The sequence below is a fragment of the Pagrus major genome, chromosome 9 (assembly GCF_040436345.1).
Source record: "Pagrus major chromosome 9, Pma_NU_1.0".
Classification (NCBI taxonomy): Eukaryota; Metazoa; Chordata; class Actinopteri; order Spariformes; family Sparidae; genus Pagrus; species Pagrus major.
In genome coordinates this window covers 23,151,607-23,171,810 of record NC_133223.1, presented here as the reverse complement: position 1 = coordinate 23,171,810, position 20,204 = coordinate 23,151,607, and the positions used below count along the sequence as shown (strand labels likewise).

The 20,204-nt window shown below is 39.5% G+C and overlaps 3 protein-coding genes across 3 annotated transcripts; 2 read left to right on the top strand and 1 right to left on the bottom strand.

Moving 5' to 3' along the window:
* The first annotated feature begins 47 nt into the window (after positions 1 to 47).
* On the top strand, positions 48 to 4,061 carry LOC141001988 (ADP-ribosylation factor-like protein 6). The gene is made up of 8 exons (XM_073473152.1): positions 48 to 170; positions 350 to 400; positions 494 to 555; positions 678 to 746; positions 835 to 929; positions 2,019 to 2,148; positions 2,657 to 2,712; positions 4,036 to 4,061. The coding sequence occupies exons 1-8, from the start codon at positions 48 to 50 to the stop codon at positions 4,059 to 4,061; spliced, it is 612 nt and encodes a 203-aa protein (XP_073329253.1).
* A 565-nt stretch (positions 4,062 to 4,626) lies between these two features.
* LOC141002816 (F-box only protein 47-like) lies at positions 4,627 to 11,769 on the bottom strand. Its single transcript, XM_073474216.1, has 11 exons — positions 11,699 to 11,769; positions 11,232 to 11,441; positions 9,853 to 10,014; positions 9,647 to 9,723; positions 9,144 to 9,218; positions 8,841 to 8,949; positions 7,656 to 7,829; positions 7,037 to 7,186; positions 6,779 to 6,921; positions 6,286 to 6,445; positions 4,627 to 5,072 (listed from the first exon to the last, which is right to left on the bottom strand). The coding sequence occupies exons 2-11, from the start codon at positions 11,419 to 11,421 to the stop codon at positions 4,972 to 4,974; spliced, it is 1,341 nt and encodes a 446-aa protein (XP_073330317.1). The 5' UTR covers positions 11,422 to 11,441; positions 11,699 to 11,769; the 3' UTR covers positions 4,627 to 4,971.
* A 3,521-nt stretch (positions 11,770 to 15,290) lies between these two features.
* On the top strand, positions 15,291 to 16,620 carry LOC141002782 (claudin-14-like). Its single transcript, XM_073474175.1, has 2 exons — positions 15,291 to 15,524; positions 16,114 to 16,620. Exons 1-2 carry the CDS (start codon positions 15,291 to 15,293, stop codon positions 16,618 to 16,620), a joined length of 741 nt encoding a protein of 246 aa, XP_073330276.1.
* The last annotated feature ends 3,584 nt before the right edge of the window (positions 16,621 to 20,204 follow it).

Here is a 20,204-nt window from a genome sequence, read left to right as displayed (position 1 = left end):
TGGGGTGATGTGTTAGTTTTTAAACAGTGTAGTGTTAATCAGGCGCAATGGGGCTGCTGGATAAACTGTCGGGCTGGCTCGGCCTGAGGAAGAAAGAGGTCAACGTCTTGTGTTTGGGACTGGACAACAGCGGCAAAACGACCATCATCAACCAACTGAAACCTGCGAATGTAAGCTGGGCCTTGCTGTGAGCTTTGTTAAAGACATTATTGTGGTATTTTGAGGCCTGTGTGTACTGTGTGTTGTCCTGGGTACACAAATTGTGACATTAATATGCTAAGTATTGTGAGAAGGCCTGTCAAGATCTCCTCTATTTCACTGCAATCATTCACTGATTGCTTGTTTTCAGCATTCGAATCATTTAGGCCCATTCTCAGGAGAGTGGAAACATGCTAGTCAGGTAAAGCCCATATCATACTTTCCCTCATTCTGTTTCCTTGTTGACATACTTTTGCCGTTACTTGTCTGTTTTTTTGTGTGTGTGTGGATGCAGACGCAGACACAAGAAATAGTCCCAACAATTGGCTTCAACATTGAAAAGTTCAAGAATTCAAGGTAGAATCTATCAACGTTTATAATGTGTATTTACCACGTTTTTTTAGACATGAGATTAAAATGGCAAACGCAGCAGTAAGTATCACTCTAAGCTGTTTTTTTCTCCCGCTCTCTGCACGCAGCCTGTCTTTTACAGTCTTTGATATGTCGGGGCAGAGCAGATATAGAAACCTATGGGAGCATTACTACAAGTATGAAACACATTTTCTTTTATTATCAAAACACGTTACATTAACATGACTGTTAGTCAATTACAACTTCTCCTCTTGTCCTCCTCAGAGAAAGCCATGCCATCATTTTTGTCATCGACAGCGGTGACAAACTGAGAATGGTTGTTGCCAAAGAGGAGCTAGAAATTCTTCTCAATCATGAAGGTACAAACACCCGCAGTACTGCTTGACTAATGTTGTATAAAAACGCAGTACGGATACTTTTTGTAGCCAGCGGGCACGGTTCAGGATTCATATTGTGAAATCTGTGCCATAATGGAAATAATGCAGTTTTAGTGAAAATGTTATGTTGGTTTATATATTGCATTTTACTATGTTGTGATTTGTATGGCTGCACTCTTGCCCAGGTGTCTCTTGTAAAGGAGACACCTGGGACTTCCTGGTAAATTAAAGGTTAAATAAAAAAATTTAAAATGCATTTTATTGGCATTAGTATTACTATGAGCAACTTCCTGGGTTTCAGTTGTTAGTATAACAGTATTTTAATCCGGCATATTTGTGTTTTCGGTCCAGTAAAACACTTCAGCATGGTGCATTGTCCACACTGTACAAATTTAAATTTGTGATGTATACTAAAAAGATAGATAAAAATTCAAGGTAAAACTATCACTATCACTATTTTTTCTAACTCTGTTATATCATTTGTCAATGACAACATATAACATTAATACACAAACAGAAATCAAAGACATCTTAATGAAAAACAGATAATGTAACAGGCAGGACTCTCCTCTCTACATATAAGATCGTAATACTAGGGATAATATATTCGACAAAGAAAAAAGAAAACAGGAAATAGTAAAATCTGATTTCTCTGAAAAGTTCTTGCAGCATACTGACTGTAGTAGCACATTTATTTTGGATATATAATTAGGATAGACTTCAAAGTTGACTTTAAACTCAATGATGATACTCATTAACCTCTTATTGGATAAACTAAAGATTTTTCTGGCAGTTTTGGCAAACCATTTCTGCTTCCAGCTTCTGAAATGTGATGACTTGCTGGTGTTCTTTGTAATGTATGATGGTAAATGAAGAGTCTTTGGGTTTTGGACATTTGGCTGGAAAAAAGAAGCAATTTGAAGCAGCCACTTTTGGCTCTGGGAGACCATTCGACATTTTATAGCCCAAACAATTGAATGATTCATCTTGAAAACAACATTTAAAGTCTTCAGCTGCAGCCCTCCTCTCGGCCGATGATTCACTGGTCTTCATGTCCGTCTTATCATCCAGATATCCGCTGCAAAAGGGTTCCAGTGTTGTTCTTCGCTAACAAGATGGATCTGGACGGCGCCATGTCTTCTGTCAAAGTCTCACAGATGTTGAGTTTGGAGAACATCAAAGACAAACCCTGGCACATCTGGTAAAATATCTGTCAAAACACGCCAGCACACTGTAGTTGATTGTTTCTTCTGATTCTGTGACTCCATTATTGTTAAATATTCACCCTGGTGAAGGGTAAAAGGTCATTGTTGTGTAGTTTGCTACAGGAGTCATGGTTGTTCAGGAAGTGCACTTGGATTTAATTGCGTGAATTGAGCCAAGCTCTTTTACATCTCCATCTGCAGCATTTTGTGCTTCCAAAGCTAGAGCTTAAAGTCTTAAACCAGACCAGGTTTCTTCGCTTCCTGGGTCTTTTCACACGTCCTCTTTCATAGCTCAGGTTAAACATTGCGAGGACGCACAGCAACAAGCAGTGTTTTTAGACACGTGTGTTTTCCACCCTGTTTACTCATTAAACAGATGGAAGGCAGGTGGATTAAGAGCTAGACAGCTTTTGAACATCCAGGATCGGAAGAAAAGTCATGAGAAAGTGAATGTGTGCCACGAGGAGATTAACCCCTGCACATCTCCTTGTTTATCCCGTTTAGTGCCAGCAATGCCATCAAAGGAGAGGGCCTGCAGGAGGGGCTGGAGTGGCTGCAAGGTAACGTGTCCGCTCAGTACATTTAACATAAAACTGTTAACTCAAAAGAAAACGCTGTGTCAAACTGTGCTCATTTCAATGTGTGAATCCTGTCGACCACCTGCATTAAGACAAGTCTTTTTTTTTATACCCACAGAACAAATTAGACAGTAAGTATCATTATAATGTATTTAGTCACATGTAAAGTGATTGTGGTGGTAGATTGTATCTCAGTGACTCTCTGGATGGGATTTAAGTCAATGGGAGGTTAAATGAGCCAACCAATAACAGTTATCTGTGTAATTATCACCCAATGAGAAAAGCTACAGAAATAAATCCCATCCGAAGGAGGCTTTTGTGTTGTTTACACTGTAAATCTTTTGGTAACGCTTTACATTAAGTCGTGTTGATGAAGGTTCTCAGTCATCCAGGTCACGATACAGCACCTAGATTTACATTAAGTCCTTGTATTAAGCTTTAGTTACAAGCTAATAAGCCCTCATAAGATGCTTATTAACATTAATAAGACAATGATTGTTACATTTAGATTATAAAACAGTTATAAGCTTTCAAAAAAATCTTATCTTGATTATAGACTATAGACCGAACCAAACAAAAAATACAAAATGCTTTACATCAAGTGAAATACACGTAAAATACCAAAATGATGAACAAGAAGAGCAGATTTAAAATCTAAAATAATAAGCAGTAAAAAAAAAAAAAGTGAACTAATAAAATAAGCATGCACATGAAGAGCTTTAAAAGTAATCAATAATGTCTTAAAATAAATTCGTAAAGAAACAGGGAGCCAATGTAAAGAGGTTAGAACAGGTGTGATGTGATCGTACTTCTTAGTTCTGGTTAAAAGCCCAGCAGCAGAGTTCTGTGCAGTCAGTAGTCACTTTCAAGATTTTGGATAAAGACACAAGAAGAGGCTGTTGCAATAATCAAGGTGCGATGAGATGAAGGCATGTTGAAGACACACAGGATTGAGACATACTTTATCCAGCGTTAATTAGCAGTTAACTTTGCTTTCGTGCAGCTGCCGGATCTAAAGCAAGAAAAGTGTCTTGTTCTGGTGAAAAGATAGTGATAGACATGATTTATGCTGTTCCCAACACTTATATAATCTTATTACCATTATCAACAAATTATGACAACTTGTAAGGGCTGTATTACCTGTTAACTACTGCTCGTTACAAAGACCTTAATAAAGTGTTACCAAATTTAAATGTAAAGCTAATGAGTACATGTCCGCATGTTAGTGTCCAAGGTACCCACCCACAACCAGATACCATAAAATATATATATATGTATCTATATTTCTGTTTTTTCTCCTGTCAGATCATATCAAAACAATGAACAAATGACTGACTGAAGCCTGTGACCATGGGCGCGATGTGAATATGGTAACCGGATCTCATCCTTCATCACACTTGATGTTGTAGGCCTTAAACTTCAATGACAAATAGCCTAGTACTTCCTGTGCGTGCTACGACTTTGGCACCATGTTTTGTTGAAAAAAAAAAATAATAAAATCCTGCAAATAATATAAATTATATATGATACTCTGTAAAGTGATTATTTAGAGCAGCCAATAATAGATAATTATCTATGTTAAACATTATTATGACACAACATACTGTACTGAAAATACCCTCAATTTTTATTTCTGTAACATTTCAACCTTTTTATTTGAAGCTGCTTCTTTTGTATTCTGTGACACGTGCTTTCATTTATTTAATCGACTGAACTTTTTGTTGAAAATGCTGTCAGTGCTGAATATTGTACTACCTGGGGAAAAATAAAAGCTTGTTACTTGCCGAGTGCATGCTGTGTTTCTGTTTCTACAAGAGAGCAGCTACATATGTAAATGAAGACAAATTGACAAAATACCATTTTAATAAGTCGTAATAAAAACAGTGTAATCGACTTTACTTTCATCGAGGCTCGATGTGAATAAATAATAGTTTCCATAAATATTGTTGCTCTCAACAAATAAATATTAAATACAGTTTACAAAAGTTAACAAGATGTTTAAGAACAAGATTTTAAAACTTACAGAGAAATAAAAAAAAATGTGTAAATAACCATGTGGTTTGGCAAAAGTCATTAAACAGCCAACCAGTGCAGAGTTGTTTATAGCGAACAGTGAACTGTCAACCATTGTTACAAAGGTTCGTTCTCTTATTACTCCCCTCCCCTTCATTATTAGTCTCTGTCCTCTTCCAACTCCTCCTCATATCCTCCACATTTTGTCAATTTTTGTCTGCATCATTCCTATCGGAGAAACATGTGGAGGAATTTAGCGTGGAAGCGAGCGCTGGCGTCCAGGAGGATACACAAGCTCTGGAAAGTCTCCCTATCATCAAAATGGTTTCCTGGGAACAGATGATAGAATTAATTACTAATTATTATTAGGGTAAGTAATATGATAAACTAGATGCAGTAGCATTTCTACCTGTGTTTGTCATGTCTGCTTTTCTCAAATCTAGCTCAGTTTAATAAACAACAGGGTTCTTTCCTTCTTCCATAGTCAAAATCAAGCACTTTTTAAACATTTCCAAGGGGCTTTTTCGAGCGTTTCCTGCATCTTAGGACATAAGACAAAGTATTTTGGTATGAAAACCCACATTTTTAATTGAACAACATTTTTATCATAAACACTGCCCATGTTCAAGCACTTTATCCAAAACCAAGCACTTAAGATTCAAGTGTTTTCAAGGATTTCCAACACTCTTACGAACCCTGAAATAATCTGAGAAGGAAACATCACTCTTTGGTTGAGCTGCTCATAGACTCAAGCAGCCTAATGACGGGATGGGAATTGCTTTAAAGAGTCACAAGACAAAATGTTGAGCACCGTACAGGGAATGAAAATATCTTGTATATACAATATGTGCATGTAAGTGGGCTGAGTGGCATGAATTTCAATCACCACTCACGCAGTCTGAAATCACTCCACTACTTTGATGCCAATTCACTCTTATTCACCACTCGTGCTGATAGAAAACCTGCTTTGTTTGTTCTGAAACCTGTTGCTTTTTCATAAAATCACATTAGCGGAGAATTAAACGGTGGAAGGAACGCAGTGCTCCAGGTGAATTATTGACCATTAGCACTGGGCAAAGATAAAAGAGGCTCAAAATTAAAGAGGGAACGTAATCAGAGGCAAACAAAGGAGGGTTCACTCCAGGTGAAGAAAACACATCCACTCAAGGTAAAAAACATTTTCAATAAAAGAAAATAAAGGATTTCCCAGTAGAGTCCTTCTGTCTGAGCTGCTCACACACACATCCACCCATCAACACACACACTTTTAAAACAAACTGCTCCGCACTGCATAGATAGACATGCAAGATATGATGTGATTCCCTTGTTTATTTAATTTTCAGTTCATTATTCAATTCATTATTGTACCTTTTCCCACTGCCTCAACGCTGCGGCTATTGTTTCTTCATACTTTGATTGCAATATCAGCATATTATGGTATCATATTACTTGATGAAGGAACTGTTTTCCTCACGGCTTCACGTAATATGTCCAGACTTGACGTTTATGAAATGAAACTCACACTCCAAAAAGTTGACCCACCTGCTATGGAAAACTCAAAAATCTCCCTGGTGACCTCTGAAAACATGTTCTCCAGATGTTGGATGAACAGAAACCTTTCAGGTGCCGTGCTGAACACCTTGCAGATCTGCCGCACCAACTTCACCGCCCAGGACATGTGATAGCCGTCCTTCTCACACACCTGAGGACGAAGCCGTACAAAACAGAAAACTAAATAAACAAAATGTATAATTCTTAATTTAGGATCACTTTAATGAGGTGTGTCAGTTCCAAGGCTCTGTGAAGTGAATGCATTTCCTGCCAAGTGAAAAAGAGAGAACACCTCCTCAAAATCAAAATCAGCACCATGGACAGCACCGAGGTTATTATAGTCATCTTAAACTAAACTAAAACACTACAACTAAAAACATCAACATAAAAACATTGCTGAAAGATATTGTGTACTTCCATAATAAAATGAAAAATATACAGGAAATGTCTTACGTTTTAGTCTCGTTAGTCAAATGTTTCTCACCAGTATGATGTACACGATGAGTCTAGAGATCTCAAGAAATCGTCCGTTCACGGCCTTGCTGGCCAAAACGGTGTAGCAGAGACCGTTGCCACACAGGACCAAGAGACGAGCCACATTCTCCACATGCCACGGCTGAGGAATGACTGGAGATGATGAGGAAGAGCAGGACAGCCATCAGCCTTAACCCTAATACGTGTCTATCTGCAGGTGTGTGATATTAAAGCATTTGAGACTTTGAGAGCCACTGAGGTAGGATACCAATAAGCTCCTCCAGGATTGTCAGCATCGAACTGGCGGTCCGGTCACTGACTTCTTGTTTGCCGAAAAGCAGGAGGATGGCCCGGGCCAGGTCCCACAGAGAGCTGTGAGGCAGCCCCCTCTCCACCAGATCCTGCCAACCGAGGGTGGCTGCATGATGGAGGACAGCACCCCACTTATTAACTCATTCATCACGATGAATTTCCAATACCCAGGTCTCTTCCACCAGGATATGACACTAAAGGTCGTTTATTTAGGTGTCATCATACAACTAATTTCTGTACTTTGGTTTTAACTCCTGAGCAGTGTTCAAATTTACATTGTGCATTTGGTTCAAAATTCATTTTATTTCAGTCAAAACATGAATTATTAACCACAGTCAAGGGATAGCACTCATCACTGGTGAGAAACAAATCATTTTGGGATAAAATATATTGCCTAGCGGAGGATTACAGTCTGGTCATGTTTTCAGAGAGAGTTGCAGTGTAAACAAAATGAGAGATGTCATTCTCAACAAATTAAATCTCATCCTGAATCAATATGTTCTCATAAAGTCAAATAAACACGAGCCCCACAAAGTGATTGCTTTCATTAACTGTGAGTATTGAAGTTATCTTACCCTCAGGCAGCAGAGGTCCATAGAGAATGAACAGTAAGTGAGCCTGGCTGACCATGGGCCAAGGCTTCAGGAGGAGAGCTAACCAGAACTGGCAATCCGGCTGGTTCGACCACGGGTCCAATAGAACCTGACGGCAGAATAGACGGAGCTGCAGCTCCTGGTACCACCACACGCCTGAGGAACGGAGCAACGAGTAAACAAACTTGTTTTTTTTGTATCAAGCCACAAGGTCAACAGTAAAAGGCCATTCAATCCCACTCCTGCTCCAGATTCAAACACCGTGCACGCTGCTACACCCTCAGTCTGGATCTGACCCAGAGAAACTGAAAATGAAAAGTTTAAAAGCAAATGCAGCCTTCACCAGGTTTTTCCTGCAATGTGCTTACGGCATCAAAAATGTAAGATTTGCGTTAAATAATCCCCAAATAGTAAGTTTAACAGAAAGAACCATGTCTTCTCTGATGGATTGTCCTGTTCTGTATTCAGCAACACGTTCTCTCCCAGACACTGAAACTTTTACATTTTTACTTTCTTGCTTCTTTTGAAGCCAGCAGCCTTATCATTGTTATGTTTTTTAAATCACTGGTACTGAGTGTAATGCTGTACTGCAGTATCACCTGGATCTGAGACACTTAAAACTAAACTATATTAAAAAATCCAAATTTGTGCGAAAGGTTACTGGCCAACCTGTGGCTCACTTCTTTCTAGCGCTCTTCTGTTGCCGACAATAAAAGATAAGATTTTGTTCATTGTTGATTCCTGCCACTTCTGTTCACCCTCATATATACTTTTCAAGCTTCGGAGAAGAGCAGGCTGCTATTTTTTCACACTCCTCTCAAGCAACTCACAACAAGAGCATGCTCAGACTTGCAAACAATATCTCCTCTGGCTTCTTGCATGTTTTAAACAGAAAACTTCTGCCCTCCAATAGGCTATTTAGACTCCCTTCATTAAAACGCAACAGGCTGAAGAATTACTTGATACATCAGTCTATCCCTAAACTGAGCTCTGAATCCAAAAGATATAATGTGATATATATGGTCGTCATATACAGTATGTAACTGTATCTTTAATTCTTGTTTTCATTTCTTGAATAGAGGATGAAGGATGCAAAATGAATTTCAGTATAAAACTGACAATAAACTCGTATCATATCACACCGTATCGTCTTGTATAAAAACACACCTGGCTTTCCAGTGATGACTGCCTCGATTTTTTGCAGCAGATTTGTGTGGTCACACAGGAAGTTGAACACCCGGTGGCACTCCCGCTCATCCCACCCTGCGATCAGTGTCTGTAGAGTGTTCGACAGAACATATCGAAACACTTTCAGTAACAAAAAAGATTCATATTTCTCTGCTAAAATGTTTTCAGGTACTAGGATGGGACATAAAGGTCACTTTAGTAAGCTCTTACTACAGGATGGGACTGTTTGGTTTGTTATTTACATCAGAGTTTTAATTTTCAGTCTTTAAATGAAGCCCTCACCTGGAGGAAGACTCCGTAAGTAGAGAAGCCGATGCAGTCTGCTGTTAAGCACCGCTCCAACCTGAAGCAGGGAATCTGAACACAGATCAGAGGGAGAGCTTTATTTATTTATTTCCTCATCATTAGCAGAGGTGATGATCAACAGATATTTGGGCTGAATAACGTAATAATAAATGTCTTTCAGCAACAACACAGCAACAGTCCAAAGGATGTGAGGTAATTAGACAGCAAACCATTCATCATTTTCATGAATGATCACAAAGACGATCTAATCCATCTAATAAGTTACATCATTTAGCCTGTGTAATTACATTTTTGTTGTTGATGATACTGATTTTTTTGAGAATGCTAATAAGCATCTTGTGAGGATTTTTTCAGCTTGAAATGTGAATACAAAGAAAGAAATGTTCAAAAGTCTACAAAGCCTGCTGGATGATGTAAAGTAAAAGATGGACTCTTTGTCCGACTGACCAGTTGGACTAGCTGAAGTTAACTTATCTTACCTGTGAAAACCTGCTGAAGATAAACCTCAGCCTGTCCTTTGTTGGCAGCAACAAGGTGGATCTCTTGAACAACAAACCTGAGACATTGAACAGGGCAGCTTAGTGTAGCAAACTAGCGTACTGTGTGGTTATTAGTGATAAGCCTAACACAACAACAGGCTGGTTAAAAAAATGACACACAAAGCAAAACTCAAACTGCCACTCACCCAGGTCTCTGTAGTGTCCAATAGTCAACCTCTCTTCAAGGCAGGTGTTGTGGTGAAAGTTTTCAATGATCATTTTATTCCTCCAGGCCAGAGTGGAGATGTAGTCCACAACGTATCCAGTGATTTCCTTGGACGCCATGCTGAACACGCTGATCTCAAACACTTCAAAACACAAACAATAAATACAATTCAATAAAAGCTACTAATGTAGCAAAATTAACCTGTTACAGTGAGATACTGAAGATAAAATTTCCTCTATTTCATATTTTCAAAGTCCAAGTTTGAGGACTGAATCAGCAAAGTTTTAAATATGAATCAAATATTACGACTACGCAAGCGTGGCTGTCGTTACTAAACTGTCTAAAAGTTTCTTAAAAGTAGTGATTAAATTAAAGAGATGGGTTTTTTAAACTGTTGCTGTATGCTGTGTACACTGAATATGATATCAAGTGTATGGTTTCTACATTACAATGCGTGCCGCTCATCATAATATACATATACAGTATGTCTAAACTTTTAGTGTAGATGTTGTAATGTCATTGTGTTCTGATAAATACTAAGCAGACTGTATAAAATATGAGGACTTTAATCCAATCAGAGCAATGGGTTGTGTTTATGTGAAACTTGGTTCAGATGGTTATCATAGTCATATCTACATTTTACTGTTTATTCTATACGGTGTATTACAAGTATATGTACATAACTCTGCACTTTACTGCTTGAAAGTACATGAAAGTAAGTAAATAAAAACGTAAAAGCAGAAAACTAAACTCTTAATGAATACCAAATACCAGTTGTGGCATATAACATCAACGGCATATATAAGTACATTTACTCAAGTACTGTACTTAACGTTGAGGTACTTGTACTTTACAGGAGAATTTCCATTTTTCTGCTACTTTATACTTCCACTCTACTTCATTATAAAGGAAAATATTGTACTTTCTACTTACTACATTTATTTAAAAATGATTTATTTGACTTTAGTTACTAGTTACCTTGCAGATTGCATGCTGCATCAGACCAAAGTAGCATTTTGTTAAATTTACATTATCTGCAATCAGAATTTTAAGTTACTTTTACTCAAGTATGACTTTTGGGTACTTTATACAACACTGTCAAATACTAAATATATTAATGTTAGAGTTTCTGTAGTCTTTATATGTAATTTATTGTTCATACTGTATGTAGAGTATGTAGCTCATCTCCTTTTAACCATTTAAACAAACTAGCTTACAGGCTGTTTTAGCTAACGTGACTTTTCATTGGGCAAGCTTAAGTGAATTTTATCAATTTATAGTATTAAATCTGTTGAATGCAGTTTCAATAAAACCTCCAAGAGCGTGACATTATGTGACAAAGCCAGCCAGTCCACCTACCAGACAGTTTATCCAGGATCATGCGGAACACCTCTGGCGGGAGCTTGTGGAAGAAGCTGCCGCTGCTGGTGCTCCGGCTGCGGGTCACGATGGTTCTGGCCGGATGGGGCCGGTGATAACTCCGCTTGAGTTGCTTGGTCTTGCGTGTCAGTGTGAACTTCCCGACATGTCTGGAGGCTTTCCTCACCATCACCGCCACCTGTGAATTGGCTGTGTTCAAAAAGAAAAGGCAAATTTGACTTGAAAATACAAGAAGCTCTGACGCGGACCAGACGTCGGCGTCAGCTAAAAATCAAACACAGGCAGCTGAGTCAGCATAACTAGCTAGCTTAGCTACGTTAGCATTGCTAGCTACTGACGACCTACATTAGTTATGACTTCTTTAACTTTTAGCTTTTAGTAGTTACAGACCCAAACATATACTTTAAAGGAATACAAGCTGACACCAAAGCAATACAGTGTCTTACCAGTACTATTAACTTGTGCTAAGTGATACTGGATAGGCAGCAAATCTGAGCTAACTAGCTCTGAAGTTATAAAAGTGCAGTCAGCTGCTAGCTTAGCTGTGGCGCGAAATAAATGACTTTACTGATGCTTTACATGGCCGACAGTCACCTGAGGTGTCGTAAGTATCAATAAAATACATTATTACAAGTAAGGTAAGATAAACCAGCAACTTAAAATGTCACTAATGTAAAGCTTAAAGCAAATGAGTACGAGCAGTGGCTATTATTCACAAAGGAAAAAGGGCACAATCACAATTATTTAACTGAAAAAGATTCAATGTGTTCAGTTTTTCATGTGTAGTTTTGTGAAAATGCCTTTTCTTATTTTTATTTTTTGTCTGGTACCCAAAGATAATGAGTTTGCTGTCACAGAGAAGTAAATGAACCCGAAAATAATCATATGAGTAGCAGGAATAAGATAATTGTGTCTTTTCTAGGCCTCACTAAGTCACTTATTCCTAATAATACAGTTTGGTAGACTGATATGAATATAGTATAACAGTATTAACACTTCATATAGTAATATTTAATGAGCTACATGGAGGAAAATGGCTAAAACATATCAAGTTTGTTAACTTAAGCTGCATATTTATAAATGTAGAAGCCAAAAAATCCCATTTATACTGTATTATAAATGAAAGTAATATTGTTCATAATGTGGCTTTTTTTTTCACTAAACTATTAAAATCCAAAATAAGATCATCTAAATCTTAAAATCTGTTATATTAAAGGGCTCGTGCTGGCCTGCACAGGTGTTTTCAATGACCTGATGAGTGTTATCTGTCAGTTTTATAATAATCATCATAATAATAATACATTTTTATCTCGATAGACGAGAAACTTTCTAAACAAGGTTACAAAGCGCTTCACAGAAAAGGAAATGAAAGAAAAACCAGCAGATGAGAAACTAAATATAACAACACCGGGCAAATCATGAAACCTCCATAAAAGCCTTCCTGTGAAACTTACTTTTATAGGACGACTTTTGTCTCCAGATTTATTATATGAAGTTTGATGACCTCACATGACTCCCGAACTCAACCTGAGCTGAAGTTTACTGAGCCAGAATGGACCAAAGCACCTGTACACGAGTGTGCAGGTGCTAGTTTGTGCTACGTCTTGAATGTTGCGCGTGTCTGCACTTATACTGACAATTAACACGTAGTAACGAGCTTTTCGGTAAACCTGACAACATCATGCTTGTGTTGCCCTCCAGCACTGTGCACAACAAACCAGCGATCCTCAGCTGCTAATCACAGGATTACTCTGCTTAACTAAGACTGTTAAGCGTTCCACATTCAAGTGGCGTCTCCCACAGGCAGACCTTGGAGAGGATCATCCCTTCAACAGAGAGCTCTCAGAGAGAACTGAATGCTGCACCAGGGACCCGAGGGAAGGGCTGGGGGAAAAAAACCCGTTGTGTACCAACAGGATGTCACGGTAGGTTACACTCGGGGCGCAGAGGGATCGAGAGAAGAGCTGCAGAGAAAGTAGATGGACCCTCAGAAGAACGCAGAGATGAACGACCTCACCTGAGAACAGTATGTACCGCACAAAGATGAACCCAACTTTGCAGTGTTAGTCGAGTATTGTAGTCATTTTCCTGTTGATTAATTGCAGCTATAAGATGATGTGCAGGCTAATTTGCGCATTTTCAGTCGTTCTTTTCTTTTTATTGTCCATTATTCCTTCACACAGATGCAGAGGGCAGATTTATTGAGACAAAAACAGCACATCCACTGAGGACAATATCTCTTCTGTCTCGTCTTTCCCTGGCAACACCGCTCTTTGCCTCCGGGCCGACGTTTTGACATCGGCCCTGTTTATCTGTCTGGACCGACACGCTGCCACCAGGACCGTCTCTCGTGTCATCTCTTGACATGATGCCCCTGACAGGGATAATGCTGCTGATGATGATGATGATGAGATGTAACACTGGCCAGTCACATATCTGACAAAATACAGCAGCCCAGACACATATTCCCTGTTTGTTCAGGACAGAAGGAGCTGGAATCGATGCCAATCGAACTATTTATCCGGAGATGCACCGTCTGGACTCCCACGGCTGTGTAATCCTCGTGTAACCTTGTTGGTGAGTATTCAGATGTGGTGTTTTTCCCTAATATCAAAATGTTAAAGGTTACAGTCCATGTTTAATAGATTGGCAAGTGAGAAAAAGTTATGAATATTACATTGGATGTTGGATAACTTGTGTGCAAACCAATAGGAACTAAGATGCTCTTCACAGCCTCGCCTTTGTTCCTCCTGCTCACTTGTTATGCCTCCAGTGTAGTCAATCATTAGGTAAACACAATGAGGCTTCTATCTCCCATATTTTAAGAGGCGCCCCGACAGTGCTAGATCTAACACTGAACAATAATCCAACCTGTTGTTCTCTGAGGAAACAATGGCGCTGTATGAACACAGTTCGGTTTCTATGGTTTCAAATTTAAAGTCTGCTCAGTATTCAGGATGTTTTTTTTGTTTTTTTTTCTCACCGAGAGAACATTTCGCTCGAAACAGTAAGGAACACAGGAAGGAACAAAAGTAAATGCTTAACTACCCACAAGTCTCACGCGCTCTTAGGTTTTTACTTGTGGCCTCGAGCTTCCTGGACAGTTTTCGTGTGACTAAGGATACTTTATGGGGACACATTTCAGACTCAAGATCAGAAGACGTGTCCTCCTCTTGGAAAAACAGCAGATTTTTGGGTCAGAGTTTAAGATTAGGGTTAGCTTAAGTTTATGCTAAAGGTTATGCAAGTGCTGGTTAGGATTAGGGTTATGGTAAATCTCCAGGAAGTGAAATTAAGGCTATTAAAAGCACCATGTGAGAGTGTGTAAATGTAGAGCTGAGTGTCAAGCGATCTTAACATTTGGCCAGTTATTACAGCGTAAACTGCCACCATCTCTTCCGGCTCGGGGGCCCATCCGGTAGAAATGCTCTGTCATCATCCGCCCCTCTCTCTGAAGTATCCCGCAGAGCTGTGAAAAATGTTCAAAGTTAGTGGTTTATAACAGTTGCTCTCAGCTCGGGTGGTTTCTGTAAATGTTTAATTTCCTCTCTCGCTCTCCTTTCCTGAGGGGCGGTGTGGAGCTTAACAAATAGACTGCTGTGCTTTGCCCTCCAGAGGAGAGCGTTAAACAGGTGAAGCTGAACACTGCTCTCATTAGTTACAGATGCAGTCACCTGCCACTCACCAGAGACTGATGCCAGAAAAGTTTCCACAGCTTTTTCTGCCCGCAGACACTTGAGGAATGGCTCAGACGTACGCTCGGTGGAATTTACTGTACTGCTGGGGACCATGCAGATAACAGGAGGAATCCAGCCTCATCTTCAGCCCGGGGGACTGTAGTTTTGAGTGGTTTCTTTTGTATGTGGTGATTTGTTGCTTCTGTGTGTTGATTCTCCTTCTCTCTTATCTATGGATGCATTTATGAGTGAAATATGTTGCATCCAAGTCCTATTAATTGTCCTCTCAGCCCCACAACAGTGATTTCAAACTGTAAACTTTGTACTTTGCAGTTTGAGCGTCCGTCCGAGGGAGTGAATCATGGCCAGCATGGCGGTTCAGCTCCTCGGCTTCTTCTTGGGGCTGCTGGGGTTTGCGGGAACTGTAGTTGCGACTCTGCTCCCCCACTGGCGCAGCACAGCCTACGTGGGCTCCAACATCATCACAGCCACCTCCTACATGAAAGGCCTGTGGATGGAGTGTGTGTGGCACAGCACCGGCATTTACCAGTGTGAGGTGTACAGATCTCTGCTGGCACTGCCGCGCGACCTGCAGGTAACACACATTCAGCTTCAAGCTTTTGTATGTATATGTATTTTGATCATCTATTAATTAAGCTTATTTCAGCTTCTCAAATGTGAGGATGTGCTGCTTTCTTCTGTTTTATACCACTGTCAACTAAATATCTTTGATATTTAAAGTTTTGTTCGGAGAAAACACAGAATTTGTTTGTTATTTTGCATTTTATAGACGAAACAGTCTATAAGCAGGTACTCATCCGAGTAAAATGTGTCAGTATGCACACTCACTGGGTAGCTAACTGAAGTTTATTCATTAAAGTTTATAAAGTGAATCAGGGTGAAGTCGTGCCAACAACAACAGTCACATGCAGGAAGACAACTAGCAGTCGATTTGCATTGCAGATGTGAAATAGTCCAACCCTAACCCTTCCAGTCAGTCACACCAACATCTGGGTTTAAGCAGCACTCATTCTGAGTACGCATGCGGATACACATAATGCAGTTGGTTGAACAGATGAGGATAATGGAGTAACAAAACATTGATAGAAGTAAGTAATACAGTACAGCATGCGGTCTGTAACTAGAATTTAATCCTTCTGTTTGTCTATTCTCCTCCACGTTAGGCTGCCCGGGCGCTCATGGTGCTCTCCTGCGTCACCTCGGTCCTGGCGTGTCTGGTGTCTGTGATGGGGATGAAGTGTACCCGCTTCGCCCGAGGCTCGCTGGTCAAGTCCCCGCTGGCCCTAAGTGGGGCGATTTGTTTCCTCTGCGCCGGCCTGCTCTGCCTGGTCACCGTGTCCTGGACCACTAACGACGTTATCATGGATTTCTACGACCCCTTCCTCCCCAGCGGGATGAAGTACGAGATCGGCCTGGCGGTGTATCTCGGTTACGCCTCGGCCTGCCTCAGCCTGACCGGAGGCCTGGTGCTGTGCTGGAGCAGCAGCGTCGACAGGTCCCGGAGCCCCCTCCATCTGCAGAGGAATCAACCATCATCACCTCCCCCTGCCTTCAACCACATTTATCCTCCTGCTCCTCTCTACAAGCCCCCCGAGGCCCTGAAGGATAATCATGCTCCCTCACTCTGTTCCCTCTCCAGCAGTGGCTACAGGCTCAATAACTACGTCTAAGAGTGCACAGGGAATGTTTGAACAGAAAACATACTGCAGTCAACTAAACATTTTTCCAACTTTTTTTAATATCTTTACAGGAATTTTTGCATCTTCCACACCCATAAAGAAGTTTAAAAAAAAGGAAAAGGGAGGACTATATTGTATAATGTACATTACATTATTATATGGTATCAGAAATGTAACTTTAACATATCTGAGAGCCTAACAACACTCTGGTGTGTGTGTGAGAGAGACCTGAGGACTGAAACATGTTGTTGACCTCCTGCTGTGTACCTGTAGGACCAGAAGGTGGCAGTATTTCACAGCAGAAGAGACAACATGAATCTCATTCGGAATGCTGTGCTGCAACACTCATGTTAATGGATAAGCAATTGCTCTGTCGCTTCCTTATTGTAGCCTACTTTCTAGTTGGGATTAACACTTTCTTGTTTTGAAAGCCAGTTCAGTTATAAAGGGGTTTTTTGTTTTTTTAAAGAAATGGATGATATTGTCTCAGTATTCAGTATTTCATGCCAAAGAAAATAAAAAGCAATGAATGTCAGTTTCTAATAATTTACACATAAATATGTTTTTTTTAATTGTTTTCAAAAACAATAACTGACAGCTGCAATCCATCTCATGCTCAATCACTGGGCTTACTGGGAGACTCAGTCGTCGTAACCAGTGTTAGTTCCACCTGTGGTTTTTCTGCTGTGGCATCTCAGAAGGTCTTCTGTGACAAAGGCCTGCAGGAGGTGACAGTGTGACACTTGTCGGTCCGTCTGTTGACAGTAATGTAGCCAAGTACATTTGCACAGGTGCTGAACTTCAATGTACTACAAGGAACTTTAAACTGGTTATGAAACAGTACATCTATACATCAACGTCTATATGACGTACAAAAGCAATCAAGACCATCAGGGAGAAGATTGACTATTTCTGTGTAATGACTACAGGTATTTTTAATGCCTGTCACCAGGTCAACATTAAAAGTTTTTCACGGCTGAGTGCTCAGGATGAATTGAGGAGTCTTACAGCCTGAGGAAAGACGCTGCGCTCTAGTCTGGAGGTACGTTAACAACACCAAAACAAAGTTTACTTTGCCAGAACAAACAATGAAAGTTCCTTGAAGTAGCTTTTAGTACAAAGTTGAGGTACTTGTGCTTTTACTTACAGTTTCTGCTACTTTGTACTTCCACTCCACTACATTGTGCTTTTACTCACTACCTTTATTTGATAACTTAAGTTACTCGTTACTTTGCAGATTGCAAATTGCATCAGAGCCAAACCTTTTCTAAATTAATTTATTTTATCCGCAATAACAGAAAAATGCTGAATATCCGATCTCATAATTGGCCAGGCTGATAATCAGGCAACCCCTTAGCATACAGTATATAATTACATGTAAATATAAGTATAATTTGACTCGTACTTTTGATACTTTAATATTGGATTTAAACATAATACACATTAAAAAATGCAGAAAATCCAAGGCACTCTTTAACAAGGTTAAAGAGCCATTATTTATAATTAAAATCATTGCGATGCATGTTCAGCTCATTTTTAACACGCATTTTATAAGAACTTCACTCTGAAATATCTATCTGCCAGAAGAGAGCCTTGGATTTTTCTCTTTTTTAAAGTTTTGTTCCTGATTCCTTATTATTAAAACCTCCATATAGAGACTTGAGTAATTCTGAAGACATCCACTGGATGGAGACAACGATCTTTAGAGCAGGCAGCTTACAGCCTTCAGGTTGAACCTCTGCTTATTCAATTAAACCACATCATCTGGTAGATATGCTGTATGCTACCAGTCGATGAATGTTGATGACTTTTTTTATGGATGGCACTAACAAAGAGTCAGAGTCATTAGCCGTAAGTGTCACACAGAGAATTATCATTAGTAGATGATGAATAAGACGAGTGTGACTCTTTTCTTGAGGCTGCCTGTCTGAAACTACCTGTTACACTGTGGACGTGTTTCTGAGGCTTATTAGTTGGAAAACCTTCCAATTAGAGCTGCCCTCTGTCTGGCAGCCTGTCAGACACACACACAATAAATTAAGAGGACGTGTCACAAATTCAGGCGAGTCACTTCTCTTACTTCCAGCAGTCAGACCGGTCAACATCTTTGTTTACATCAAGCAGCTAATTTATGTTGCTGGTAAAGTCCAAACAATGAATAACTAACTTTTCATTTCGTATGATTGCTGATGAAGTCGATGGAAATGAACGGTACTAAACTATGAGTATGATCATTTAAATACTTTTAAAGTTGAAGGTATAATGAGACAGAAGTCTTCACATCGAAGCAAATGACAAATTACAAGAAATGTGAAGTGTTTCTGTTGTGGGCTCTGTCACATTTCAGCACCATGGACAGCGGTCTGAAGGCTCCAAGGAAACCTCCTCTGCGACACACAAGGCAGGCTATAGTATAGTAGCTCTTCGTTATCTTTATAATATATAATGAGTTATAGTATTTTAACTGAAATAGAAGAGGAAATACTTCATTGTCTACCTTTGTGCATGCAAGAAAACAGAAAATTGTCTTTTCTTACATGTGCAAAAAAGGTTGATTAAAAACAGCATATCACATTCAAAACATTAAAAACCATTAACATAGAGACACAATAGGAGAAAGGTACTCGGTGTTTAGGACTGAATCAGAAAAAGAAAGATATAAAGTGTTGTGTGCTGCGGTGGCAGGCTCACTTGACTTTATTTAAAGGAAAATGATGCAGTTAAGACTGAATTGGGTAACGTACAACTTAAAGTGGACTAAAGGTGACCATAATAAGGTCCTGTGAGTCGGCTTTATTGGACAAGTATGTGTTCACTTACAAGGAATTTGACTCCAGTTTTACATTTTACTTACACAGAAATAGACATACAGCTAAAGTAAAGAACAAAGAACTGTGGATGGTCAGGACTGTAATTTGGTTCAGTGGTTTTACCTCATCGATGTCGGGAGAAAGCACCTGTAAATGTAGTTTTCCTATTTAAATATCTTCCTCTGAATGAGTAAAGACACATTAAAATGAAATGTAAAATGCATATAAATGAAATCTATGATACAGGACTGTATTTTTCCTATAAATGCACGACTCACAAATTAGGTACGCATACCGACATATAAATAGATACGCTAAAATATAAACCTAACTAAATTAATGAGCACAATAATAATCATGTGGCAGTTTAGTCATTTTGTTTATGAATGTGGGGGAGGCCTGACAAACAGTCTATCCATGGTATCCAGCCATGGGTGTAAATACATTTAAATCACCAGTCTGTCTTTATGTAATCCAACAAGCAGTGTGTAAACAGAAGTGAATAGAAGTAGTGAAAAGTAGATGGATGGACTGTGTACATTTTATGATATACATCATATATTATAGGGGGCGTTGGGGGGCCGTGGTGCAGCAAAGGTTTCCCCTTTTGCTGCCCTGTGGTCGATAAAGTGACCTATGGATGATGGAAACTAGGGGTGTAACGGTACATCGATCCGGATCGATATATCGATTCAATGATCAACGATCCAATAGCATCGATGCAAAGTGAAAGCATCGATTCATATCGCTGCCATCGTTAAGATA